General features: G+C 40.8%; 1 protein-coding gene across 1 annotated transcript in view; it reads right to left on the minus strand.

Moving 5' to 3' along the window:
- The window catches only part of RCN2 (reticulocalbin 2, EF-hand calcium binding domain), a 14,315-nt gene extending 4,342 nt beyond the window's left edge, over window positions 1-9,973 (minus strand). The window contains exons 1-5 of the mRNA XM_009886709.1: window positions 9,969-9,973; window positions 8,648-8,712; window positions 5,719-5,915; window positions 3,071-3,172; window positions 1,771-1,867 (exon numbers count right to left, since the gene is read on the minus strand). Coding sequence (XP_009885011.1) covers window positions 1,771-1,867; window positions 3,071-3,172; window positions 5,719-5,915; window positions 8,648-8,712; window positions 9,969-9,973 — 466 coding nt within the window. The remainder of the gene's footprint in view (window positions 1-1,770; window positions 1,868-3,070; window positions 3,173-5,718; window positions 5,916-8,647; window positions 8,713-9,968) is intronic.
- Between the last annotated feature and the right edge of the window lie 2,408 nt (window positions 9,974-12,381).

A 12,381-nucleotide genomic window follows, 5' to 3' on the forward strand; every position in this document is an offset into this window, starting at 1 on the left:
CCCTGCCTGAGTTAAGTTTGCTGTCCCCAGTTAACGCCTAGCAACCGTGTTGCAGATGCCATGTTGAGCATCACATGACAGCAACAGGAGCGACACCACAGGCCTCAGACGTTGGTCATCTCAGCACTTAACGGACAGTGCAAAGCAGGGAAAAGCTTTACATCAACAAGTGCCCCAGAAAGTAGGTAGCTAGCTAGCGTTTTGCAGTATATGGGATTATTTATTTGTTTGTTTGTATACTTGATTTTTACTTACCCTATACACTGGCATTGCATCCTGCAACCTAGCCAGCGATCTTAAACTTGTCTCTAACTTCACGAAATTTAGAAGCAGTTCATCAAACTGATACACATTGTAGACAAGCAGGAACAGATATTATGACTTCCTAAACCTTACGAGGTCAAAAGTAGTTGGCATCACAAGCAGATAAATAATAATTTTAAAATAATTAGGTTTCTATTATAAAAGAACAAAAAGAGCGAAGTCTCTCTCCTTCCTTTCTAACATCTAGTTTACAAGTAAATTATCCCTTAATGTCACAATTCACCATACACTGTTGCCCAAAACCACAAGATAATTATGAAACCAGACCCACCAGAAGTTTATTGGTCATTTTAAGGTGTGCTGCAGGAACACTGTGTGCAGATGGGATGGCCATTTGGAGAAAAACTGAAGTAGTTTCTACAATTATAGCTGATTCTGAATTCTTTCTAAAAAGTTGTAATGACAAAGCTCTTCTCTTCTCTGTAAGTGCAATGACCCTACCAATAATTTCACTCCTTCCCAACAACTTTTGATAAGACTGGCTTGGAAAAGCTTTTTTTCTAGTCACAGCAGGAAAACGATAAAGAACGCTGTAGCTGCATCAGAGATCTATTGTTTTTACTGGCTCTGGCAAACAAAGATGGTTATAAAAGGTGAAATTCCAGGTGGTTGATTGGAGTGAAGAAAAACCGACTATTCCCCTATTTCTCCACATCTGCATGTGGCTTCAACATTTTCCCCAGTGAGACTGCTACTCCACACTTTAGAATTAGCACTCCTTAGGACCAAGCAGACTTTCCACATGCCTCAAGCTACGGGTCTGCTTAGAACTGGAGGAGTTATCTGCCCTATCATGTAGCAAATCACATACAGTGTATAAAATATTTATCTATTAGCAACATAGCTAGAGAAAAGTATTGATAAACACCAGGTGAGTGTCCTTTTTCTTGTTAAAGAGGGAATAGGGCAAGTTTAAGGAAGGGCAGGAGTGGAGAAAAAATGAAGACGTGAGAACAGATAGGGTTTTGAAGTCTGGTACTCCTTACGCCTCCTCTCCACCGCTCTTAGAACTCGCACAGCTTCGATCCATCTAAAGCAAGGCTGACCGCTGCCGCCTCAAGCTGATACAGACCAGGAAAGTTTAACCTTACATTCATGCTGGCTGGTTTCGCAGATGTGTTCAGTTAGCAAAACTGCATCTTATTTCAGCTGTGTACCCACTGGTGAGGAATATGCTTCAGCCTTTAGGAAAACAAGAAGTAACTTGCAAGGGAACAGTGGAATGGGCTGCACGCAAACTACTGCCAAATACATACAGGGCAGACTGAAATAATGACCTACCATGCCCAGTACCAGGAAACTGAATTATTCTAAAAACCAAGACAATGCTACTCAGAACCTGTAGGTGGAGGTGTAAAAAGCTGAAAATAAATGCGCATACAATTCACCCCATTGCAAAAGCTTTTGTTCCATTCCTTCTTTCATGCCCCAGCCCTTTTTCCTTACTTGGGTCTCTTCTGTAATCACCAAGGAATTCTTCCAGGCTAACAAATCCATCACCATCTTTATCGTGTTCTTCTAAAGCCTCCTGAATGACAAAGTCCTTTTGCATACATACAAAAAGCAAAATACCAATTTGTGAAAAATTAGCAACTTGCAATCAAGAGGAATAGCAATGAATTATTTTAGAGCAATAAGGTAATCTTTAAAGACTCGCTCATTTCAAATCTGCTTTCCTGTTTTAGGCAGACTAGTGCAGTAACTGGTTCCTGTCCAACGTAACAGATCTGTTCTTAAGAGTTTAGGATGTCAGGTTTTATGAAAACCAAATCTGAAAGGTGACTCCTTCAACATAATTCAAAACTACACAAGTAGCTGAGAAACATGAATCCGAACAAAGCTATTATAATCTCATTTCACTTTTCTTTTTCATGTGATGTATTCACCAATTTGCATTTTTATGAAATTGTTAGGAAAACGGACTGGTCTTTTTGGTCCTATGTTTCCCAGTGAAGCCAGTGTGCCAGTTCTTGTAGTTCTGTCTTTTCTTGCTGGTTCATAATCAACAGTTACGTCAACACAGAGGCTCTGTGTGCATGGCGCTCCTCCTGGCAGTTGCCTCTACAGCATCAGACAGCCAAAACCAAAGGCTCTATTGCAGAAAAGCACCAAAGTACTTTTAACTGGGGTCAACTGTTGGTACTGAGCTGGAATGACACCAACAGTCACAGTAGTGATGAGACAGATGGCCAACGACAAAGTGCTCCTGGCTGAAATAACAAGTCCCCAACCTCTGACCATAGTACAGTCAATATTAAAGCTTCAGACAGGCTCAGATGCTCTTTTTTCGGCCAGAAAAGTGACCGTTGTGTCCCTTTAAGCAAAGTGAGAGTAACCAGCACTTGACCTTTTCCTGTGCAAAGAAATCTTGCCTCTAAGTCCCCCTAACTAGAATTGAACTCTGAAATGGCATGAAACTCCCTCAAGCTAAAATCTCACTGATGTATTTCCAACCTAACAGAGCGTAGAGACAGCTATGTCAGTCCAATCCCAAAAGTTTGGAATAGTTGTGCAATACTGGTTCTTGAAACAGATTTCAAATAAAAGCACTGAACTACTGCTCCAGCTCCTGAACTCCCGCATGGCATGCACAATACAGCATCTGATTTTTAATTTGGTCTGCAAAAGCAATACACGTAACTGCTCAAAAGCGCACACTTCCTGTAGCACTGGGGCTAAGCACGTGCATTAAAAGATGTTGCATCTATATACACAAGCTGATAAAGATATCCTCCCTAAGTCTTACCGTCATGTACTCCACTTCTTCTGGATGTTCAAAAGCAACAAATTCATCCACATTTAGATCAGGAACATCATCTCTGTTAGCTTTCTCAAAACGCTTTTTCTCCTTTAAATGAAGCTTAGAAAATAGATTTAGTTAGAGCACTTAATGAAAAGGAAAAACAACATTATAGTAGCTGGCTGTAAGCTCGTTAGAATGTTAATCGTTTCACTTTACCTACTCATACTATACTGATGTTATATTTTCACTAAAAAGAGCTCATCCAGAGCAATGAGAACAGCACTTTTAATCACGGTAGTTTTATTCTAAGAATCGCATAAAAACTTCCTTTTTTTTCAATTTTAGGAGCCATTTAAAACACTCTCAGCCAAGGCTTCAAAGCCACAAAAGGGAGATAACGAAAAGACCAAGAATTCTTGTCTTTCTACACGTTTCCTCTTCAATTCACCAATTCCCAAACTAACCTAGTGGAGTACAATGATTATAATTAATGGAAGCCATTGCAAATTCCAAAATTAATACTTTCAGGACATTTAAGCTTCTGGATCTATATCTCATTTATATCAAGGGCTGTTTGTAGTTCAAAGGTCTTGAAATATCATACATGTAAAATGTCTTTTCTGAAGCCGTTTTAAGAGCTGAAAGATTAGACAGATTCCTTTAATACAGGACTGTTATCCATTACATCTAAACATATTTCAAAGCAAAGTCACTTCTCTAACCTGTTTTAAGGATAAATATTAGCAGGCCTTTGCCTTTTAAAAATAAAGACTATCCACAATAAGCAGGCAAGTTCTTATTTCTGAATGTCTTGCACTTGTTTCTGGATTCCAAACGTGCAAAAATTTTTGTACTTTTTTGTTTCATTTCGTACGGTATTTTTAGACAAAATAAAGACCCACACCATTGATAACTGATCTCTATTCAAACCGCATGTAATGGGAGCTATAAAAATGGAGTAATCCCATGACTAAGTGTGTTGTGCTATCGGTGTGACTATGATCTGGAGAAGGGTGTGGGCAGCAAACCAGGGATCATACATACTTTAAAAATAACCACTTGAAAATGTACTTCTTAATTTATAGCCTATTTATTGACACTTCTCTCAAAATTAGGCTAACCTGATTAACACAGAGCATAACATGTAACAAATAAAGTATAATTATAAGATCTTAACTGGTCTAAAAAATAAGTAAATGTACTTTTAAAGAAAAGTTGACATTAGCTGAGAGTTTAAACGGGCAGGCCATTCAGAAGGACTGAGTACAGAAAGTACTAGACTGCAATGAGAACTATTGAGAGAAAAGTCTATGGCAGTGGTTTTTTGAGCAGTGATGAACAAGGCTGCCACCTTCTGGTAAATTTGCATGTTTACTTGATGTCAATTCTAAATCAATACCATAGTCTAACTCTTCCACATTGATTAGAGCGGGATCACTAATTTCCAAAAGGAAGGAAAATGCTGAAGATAACTGACATGTGATGCTTGTACAATGCTGCTAATTTTGCTTCTTACAATATACGATGAAGAAGTCATCAAGCAGGAAAACCTAGCAGGCAGTCAAACGAAGTATAGCCTAAATAAGTGAGTAGTTCTAGCTCAGCATGTGTATCTATGATGGCAATATCTCAAACATGGGATCAATATTTGGTCTGGTAGTTCCATTTGGTTTCTTGTTTTAGCTAAAAGCTATGTAATTATTCAGTTAAGTGACCTCTGAAGCTTTACAGTTTGTTCCTTCAGTGTGTAAAGTCCCCTGCCTGTTGTCGATTTTAGCTTCGTTTCTGCCAACATTCTGTATTATCTACTACTACTTTACTAAAAGCAGTCAAAGAAATCCTCACAGAAAAAAAAAAAAAACCAAAAAACTCAGGCCAGAACAATCTAAAAACTTACTTATTCTCTTTTTGGGAAATATTTACATGTACTTATAAATGTGTAACTTGAAACAAGTTTTGCTATTTGGTGATTCTTGGTGAACCTTCCCTCCCAGCCTCTCTTGCCTCTTTCCTTTCCACACTTAAGTATCTGCTTTCATATATGCAATTAATCCGCAACTTCTGTTGTTTACACATCCAGTTTTAGCTATCAGAGTTACATTTTGATTGCTAAACATGTCTAAATTGCTATTGCTTTCTCTGTGGGTCTGTAATGGACAGAAGATGTTAAAGCAGGCAATAATGATACCCCACACTGAGAAATAATGGAAAAAGTGGATAGAACAGTGCGATAAAGGGGGTTAAAGAGCACAAGGGTTTGCTTTACCTCCAACACCATTGGTACCGGCCCCTGCTGAAGGCAGGACACTGGTTCGGCTACAGACCTAATCGAAAAGATTGCCATCTCGTTTTAAGACCGTCGTCTTAGAACAAGAGACTGTGCTCTGCAATAAGACTGTCAATAGACTTATACTCCCCTCAGCTAGCAAAATATACTCAGGAGGTACGATTTCATTCTGTCTTTGTTTTGATGCTCGCAGCTTTAATACACCATTACTTTCCTTTAATTACTCCCCTATCTCAGACAGATGAAAAGTGTTAAACCATGTGCCAGCTGCTAGGGTTTCTCTACCCATCTTCTTCCGTCACAATAAACAAACACTGCTGCCTTTTGCCAACAGCTTACAGAAACTGATGCTGAAACATTTTACCTGTCGAAATGATTCTTCTTCTTGATCCTCCAGGACAGTGTTCTCATCAAAATCAATTACACGATCATACATTTGCATGTTATACTCCTTCCAAGACACTAATCCATCACCATCTTTGTCATAGTCATTGAAGTGTTGCTTAGCTTCTTGTGTAACGTAATGTTTAAAAGATTGCTGTATCCAGGAACTCAGCTCATCTGTGAAAATCATTAAAAAAATAATAAAATCAAAAAAATTAGAATCATCTGCACTGTAAAGATACCACAGATCCATTCAGTCTGGAATACACTCTGCAATTCAGATGTAAGCATATAGGCAAGAAGTTAGTTAAAACAAAACAATCTGTTTCCTCGGTGCTATGGCTTTTTAAAATTTGACTGAAGGAGAGACCAGATCACAGCTACGGCCTTTAGTTTTTCTTTCGTAGTACCATTTCCCCACTCATACCCTTAGGCTAGAGTTACACCATTGCTTTAATCTGGCTTATATTGGTGATGCCAAAAAAAGTGTGATGTGTCCCTCTCTGATACACATGGAAAGCAGTAGGAAAAAATGCCTCCAGGTGGTGTTCATACAGCTGCACAGCTAGCTGGATCAATAAAAACTTACCCCAAAAGAAAGAAGATCCTTAGTTTTCAGCCAAGAAAGTACCCGTATTTAGCTCCCTGGGACCTGAACAATGGAAGCAAGAGGGCTGCCCCTTTTGGTTGCTGCTGACACGTATGTCGGCTTGAAATGATTATGTGGCTGTGGCTTTTCAAATCTGAAGCCAACCAATGCTGTACCATCCTTTTTTTTTTTTTTTCATGAAAGTGATGCTCAATATGGTTTAGACAGATGACTCTAAGCATAACTTTGAACCCAAAAAACATTGTTCCCATCAGTTTTGGGTTTCTTTTGAAAAATCCACAAACTGAAATAAAACTAAATTCACTGCCATTGCCTTAATTACCCAAAATAAAATATTAACAGATATTTTCCTTTACTTGGGGCTGAAATCAAGCCTTATTTACTTTGGAAATGCTTTTAAGCTACTTGTTTTTATAGGAACGTGGATAAAAGAAATAAAGCTTAATATACAGATGAATTCACCCAAATACATTAAAGTTAATTAAATTATACAAGACTGAGAGAACATATTCTCTCAATATCATCCAGTTATTTTCAGATGCCCAGAAGGGGAAGACAACTTCCTCTGCATTGCAAAATTATCTAGCTAAATCAATTAAACTGAAATCCTGCTCTGAAGAGTCATGATGACTAACAAAAAAATCCTACAGAAATTACTACTGTGGTGTAGAGAAGTCTAACAGCATTTCTTAAATACTAAAGTATCTTATTCTGTCCTTCTCGGCGGAAGCGTCAATACAACTTTACTAGGTTTACTTAAATATCTTTGAAAAGCAGCAAGAGATTTTTTAAAATAGATTTTGAATACTGAATTTGTGTTACCAAAGGCAGCAACTTTCTAACATATTCTGTGAATTGATGTGGCGTGCATGCCGCGTTTTGCAGCCACGGAGGCTTGTGCACAAAACCAGCATTGCCTTACAAGAAGCTGCAACATGGTTTCTTAAAGATGGGTAACATGTAAGTTATAGAATGGTTTATTTCCCAGCATTTAGGGCACCAGGCACAGGCATCTGAGCACATAATGTCCAGTGCCATTCATCACAAATACTTCACACTCTGACATTAGAAAAGTTGTATTACTATATCACATCTCTCACCGTTAGCTTCCAAATTTAGGCGCCACTAATAAGGAAAAAGTTCTCAAAGAGTGTTTTGCAATGCACTGAGAAATAACTGAGCTGAAAAAGCTTCGACTCTGTGAGTTTCTTAGTGTAAAAACACATTCCACTGTGAGTTTTCCTTTGGGAAGTGAGGGGAAGGCAAGTTTCCATTAGACTGAGAACCTGATGCAATATATACCATGAGGATGGAGTACGGGTGGAATTTCTACACTTCAGACTAGACCTTACAGCCTTCACGACGTGACCTGCCTGTTGTTTATTACAGGGATCAGCCATCCCACCAAAGTTCTATATTATCTCGCCTCTACACAGTCCAAGGCAGGAATGAAAAGTAAGCGTGCAGTTGATTAGTTTAGGTATATAAAGTGAAAGACATTCAAGAGATATAGTTGATCTTATCTTTAAAACCAGATTTTGTCCTCTCACCTAGAAAGCCTCCTGCCTGTTTAATAGCATGTTAGTGAAATATCACCATTCTGGCGTTTGAACAAAGATTCTACTTGCTCTGGGTATGTGCATGAGAGAGGCTTCTGATTTTTTGTCAAAAATCACAGCAAAACAATAGAAATACATTTTTGCAATGAGTTTAAAAATTAAGAAGTGCCATGATGATGTACTGAATGGGCGGGCCCGAGTTCACTGTGGAGTTCGCAAGTTTGACTGATAAAAACCTGTCTGGGAAGTGACATTTGATACTATATTGTGATGAAAAGATTATATGATCCCTCAGCGTCACTTAGCGTCACCAGGTATTGAAATGCATGTAGAGAGTGTTACGGCTGCAGTGTACTTTCTTCGCCTGTAAACTTGCTCTGCGAGTGCAGAAATGGGGTTTCAAACGCAGAAATCCACTGGATTCCAAGTGGTTTCAGACGTGCAAGGGGCGAAGCTCTCTTACCCACGTTAACTCGCTCCCGATGGCCCTCGCCTCTTTCACCCCGCCGAACGGGGACCCTCAGGGACCGGGACACCCTCCACCCGCCGCCTGTGGGTACTTCTGGCGCGCTCTGCGCGGGGATCGTCACGTTTTCCACGCGGATTCTCCACAGCGTGACATCCACCGGCTGCGTCACGGGGAGACCCCGTCCCTTCCTCCCCCGAGCGCGGCGGGGCAGAGGCGGGACAGGGACAAAGCCCGGTCCCCGCCCGGTTAAACACCGCCCGCCCGCCGTTACCCTTGGTGAGGAGGCCGTCCCCGTCCGAGGCGATCTTCTTCACGCTGGCCCTCAGGCCATCTACACTTTGGGGGTTGGACTAGATGATCTCCAGAGGTCCCTTCCAACCCTGACCATTCTGTGATTCTGTGATTTGGCTAACAGACAGCAAAAGGAGAAGGTACACAAAGAAAGGTATACAGAAAGGATGGATTGAACTGTCTCGCAGTCTTTCTTTAGTTGATGTTTGAGAACAAGAAAGAACAAATGTGGGACACCAGCATCTGTAACCGTATGCCTCAGGTAAACAAGCACCACCCCCCCGGGGCACTCCCGCCCGGCTCCGCCGCGGAACACCCGCAGCGGGAGCGCACGGCCGCAACAAGGCTTATCCGCCGCTCCTGCCCAGTCCTTTGTACTCTATCAGTGGAAGATCCCAATACTATCGCGATACACAGGTAACTTTCCAACTTCGAAGCACTGGACAGACGTGACCGTGTCCAGAACTTCAGACGAACATCAACAGGCCCAGGCGGGAGCGAAGGTATCGGGAAATGAGCAGCGCAAAAGTTTTATAGTGAAAAGGATCCTCTTTGTTGGAGGACCCAAATCACAAAAAGCCCCTTCCACCACACACTTAAAGGGGAGCAACGTTTTGTAAGAGTTAACAAGGTGTATCGCCACAAAGTCTCATAACTGTTCAACACAGATAATAGAAAACTGAAACAAATTTAAGCCTCATTGACTGCTCACACAAACGACAAACAGGTCGAGTACACGAGCAGGGGCCTCCTCAGGTGTACCGTTCATAAGAGCTGTCACACGAAATCGGGATTGCTCTGATCCCAAGTCCACTCAGGTCAAAATAATCATCCTTACTGGACTAATTGTACATAAGGCCACCGGTAGATTTGTTATTTCTCCTTTCAGTTATTTCTTCTTTCACTCCTTTTTTAAGCAGAAAGAAGTGAGATTAACCTACCTGCCTTTCCAGAAATGCAGTTGTTGCCAGGTTTAAGCAGAGCCTTCAATTAATGGAGGCTGTCTGCTGCGCTGCCCTGTCTCCTCCGCGGCGATAGCGACGTACTGCTCCCCAGTTAACCTCAAATTCTATTAACTGTGAAGAGCTACGACAGTTCATTTTGAAGATCTGAGAGTAAAATATTGCAATAAATCAGTAAATGTGTTATTGCAATTTCCTGCCCATATAAGAAATGTCTTTCTATTAAAAAATCTAATAGTGAGTTAGGTCTAATATCTTTTATTGGTTTAAATGTCAAATTTCCCATCAGTATTTATATAAATCACATATACAAAATGTGAATTAAATCATACTACTTGCGGCATGTGTAGACAAAGCAAATCCTATAAGCAATCAAAACAGAAATAAGATTTGATTGGTTTCTGAAATAGCGCTGAAGATGCTTTGTCTTCTGTGTATCTAATGCATTACTAACACCCCAAAAAACCTCTTTGCTGCATATCGCTATCGCTAGGGCTGACAAGTGTATCAGATTATACATTTCAGTGCCTGAACAACTGCAATAACCTCCAAATAACAAATTCAATGCAGATGGTGATGAGCAAGTTTATTAACAATATGTTTGTATGGCAAGATGACTGAAGAGAGGAGGAAGAAATACAAATAACTGAAGCGAAAAAGCAAGCAAACCCAAAAGTCATTATATCCTACACGTCAGGAAAAAAATCTGAAGCTCAGCAAGAGGGAAAGCATAGGAAATTGTATTCTTCTCTTGGTAGTTAGCCTGTGTCAAAATACAATCCAGACACTTCCCAGCACACAGGTAATCAGTCGTATAATAAAATTCAAGATCATTCTGGTACAGATGCGGGGCGGGGGGGATGAGAGGGTGTCATGTTCCCTCAATATATTTAACCAAGCGCATAGCAAATGCATCACTATTGCAACTTGTAAGTAAAGAGAGAGCATCAGTGAAGCTATTTTTAAATCAGAATACAAGTCATGCTATATAAAAAGTTTTTTATGTGCTGAACTTTCTGACTTTTCTGAAAAATCCCCCCTTCCCTCAAGCCATATTACATACAGTCTTTCACAAATCTCTTTGGAGCTGTTCTTTCAGTCACAAAGGAATTAATGTTAGAAGGTCACATTCAACACATGACTATGAGGTCTGCAAATGTAAATCTGTTCTGTTAAATTTTCGGCATGACAGCAGTTGTCCGGCAACACAAACAGCAGTTTCTTAACAGGTATTTTGAGCAAGTGAAGTTATCCGTCTGGTATTTACTATAATTTTTTGACTTTTCTACATTTTAGTTTTATAAATCACTGCCCAACTTGAATAAGCCTTAATTTTCTTTACTCTAATGCATGCCGTTTATGGACATTCAGAATAAGCGGCTTTACAGTAGTTTTATTTAGATAGGCTTCCATTTTGACATATTCTCCTAATTGTTTTGTCGCATGTAAATATTTTAAGCTGCATACGAGACAGTTAAGTGCATCTAAGACCTGCATGCCATTATCCTTCCTTCTTCCATTATAAAAGTTCTTGGATTTTTGGCATGTGGATTTAAGTAAGGGAGAAAACTGAGCAACAACTTACTTATAATCAGGTTCAAATACCCTGTGTGTGGATTTCCAAATGGCAGTCTTTTGCTTTACTAGTATCCAAATACAACTTTCTGACTGTTCTAATTAATTGCTTCATAACACTGTGCACAAAGTATCCTAAAGTATTTTAGACTCTGCAGACATTACAGACCTGTTTTTCTACTTCTTTGCATTTAGTGCAGTTATTAATATCTGAGGAAATAGGTTATAAAATTACACTCTTCTCACGTGGTATCTGATTTGGCATCGAAGCGGAACAGCAGGATTAGATGCGAGGTGCAGTACCTGGGTGCTCAGCTCAGCCACAAAGGCAGTTGTGGAAACTCAGACAACTGCCTGATAAATAATCAACGAGCTCATTATCGAACAATGACAGTATAAGGGATTTGGATGGGACCTTCAGGGGCCACCTGGCTCAGCTCTCTGCCCCAAACCAGGGTTAAGTATAGGTGTCCTTTCTGAGAGATGTTTGCGCTGGAGATATCTCCTGGAGACCTCAACTGAAGCATGTATAACCTCTCAAGCCATCTATTCCAATCATTGTATTATTCTTAATGTTTTAGAGACAGCAACCAAAATTGTCCCGGTTACAATTTAGGCCTCGTACTTCTCATCACTCCTGTAACAGTGGGGGAAATGCATTATCCCCTTTCTCTTCACAACCATGCTTTTTACACGCCTGAACACTCCTACCACATCCCCTTTCAGCTGAATAGATTCAACTGGTCCCGTATTTCCTCAGAAGTCGTGTTTCCCAGGCCTCAGAGCCCATGACCAGGGCTGGCCCCTCCACACGAGCCCTGTCTTTCCCCAAGTGACAGTGCCCAAGCTGGACGCAGCGCCAGTGCTAAACCCCAGGATTAGGTCCTGCTTTGCTATTTGCCCACACATACACCCAATGTATTGTACACAGTTATTTCCTGCCTCACACATATTCCATGTTCTGCTTTTTCCAGCTCCCCGCTGCCAGGGAAAGGGCTCGATGCTGAAGGACTGACCGCCATCGCCTCAACGGCTCCGCGGGCAGGGGAGGCCCGAAGACACGTTTCATCGGGGTTTGCCCACGGGGCTGACGGGGCACCGCCAAGCGACCGACGGCCTGGCACGGACCGGGGACCGACAGGTGCCTCCGGTACGCAGTGTGGGAACCTTTTCCCGC

This window comes from Charadrius vociferus, unplaced genomic scaffold, assembly GCF_000708025.1.
Source record: "Charadrius vociferus isolate BGI_N301 unplaced genomic scaffold, ASM70802v2 scaffold356, whole genome shotgun sequence".
Classification (NCBI taxonomy): domain Eukaryota; kingdom Metazoa; phylum Chordata; class Aves; order Charadriiformes; family Charadriidae; genus Charadrius; species Charadrius vociferus.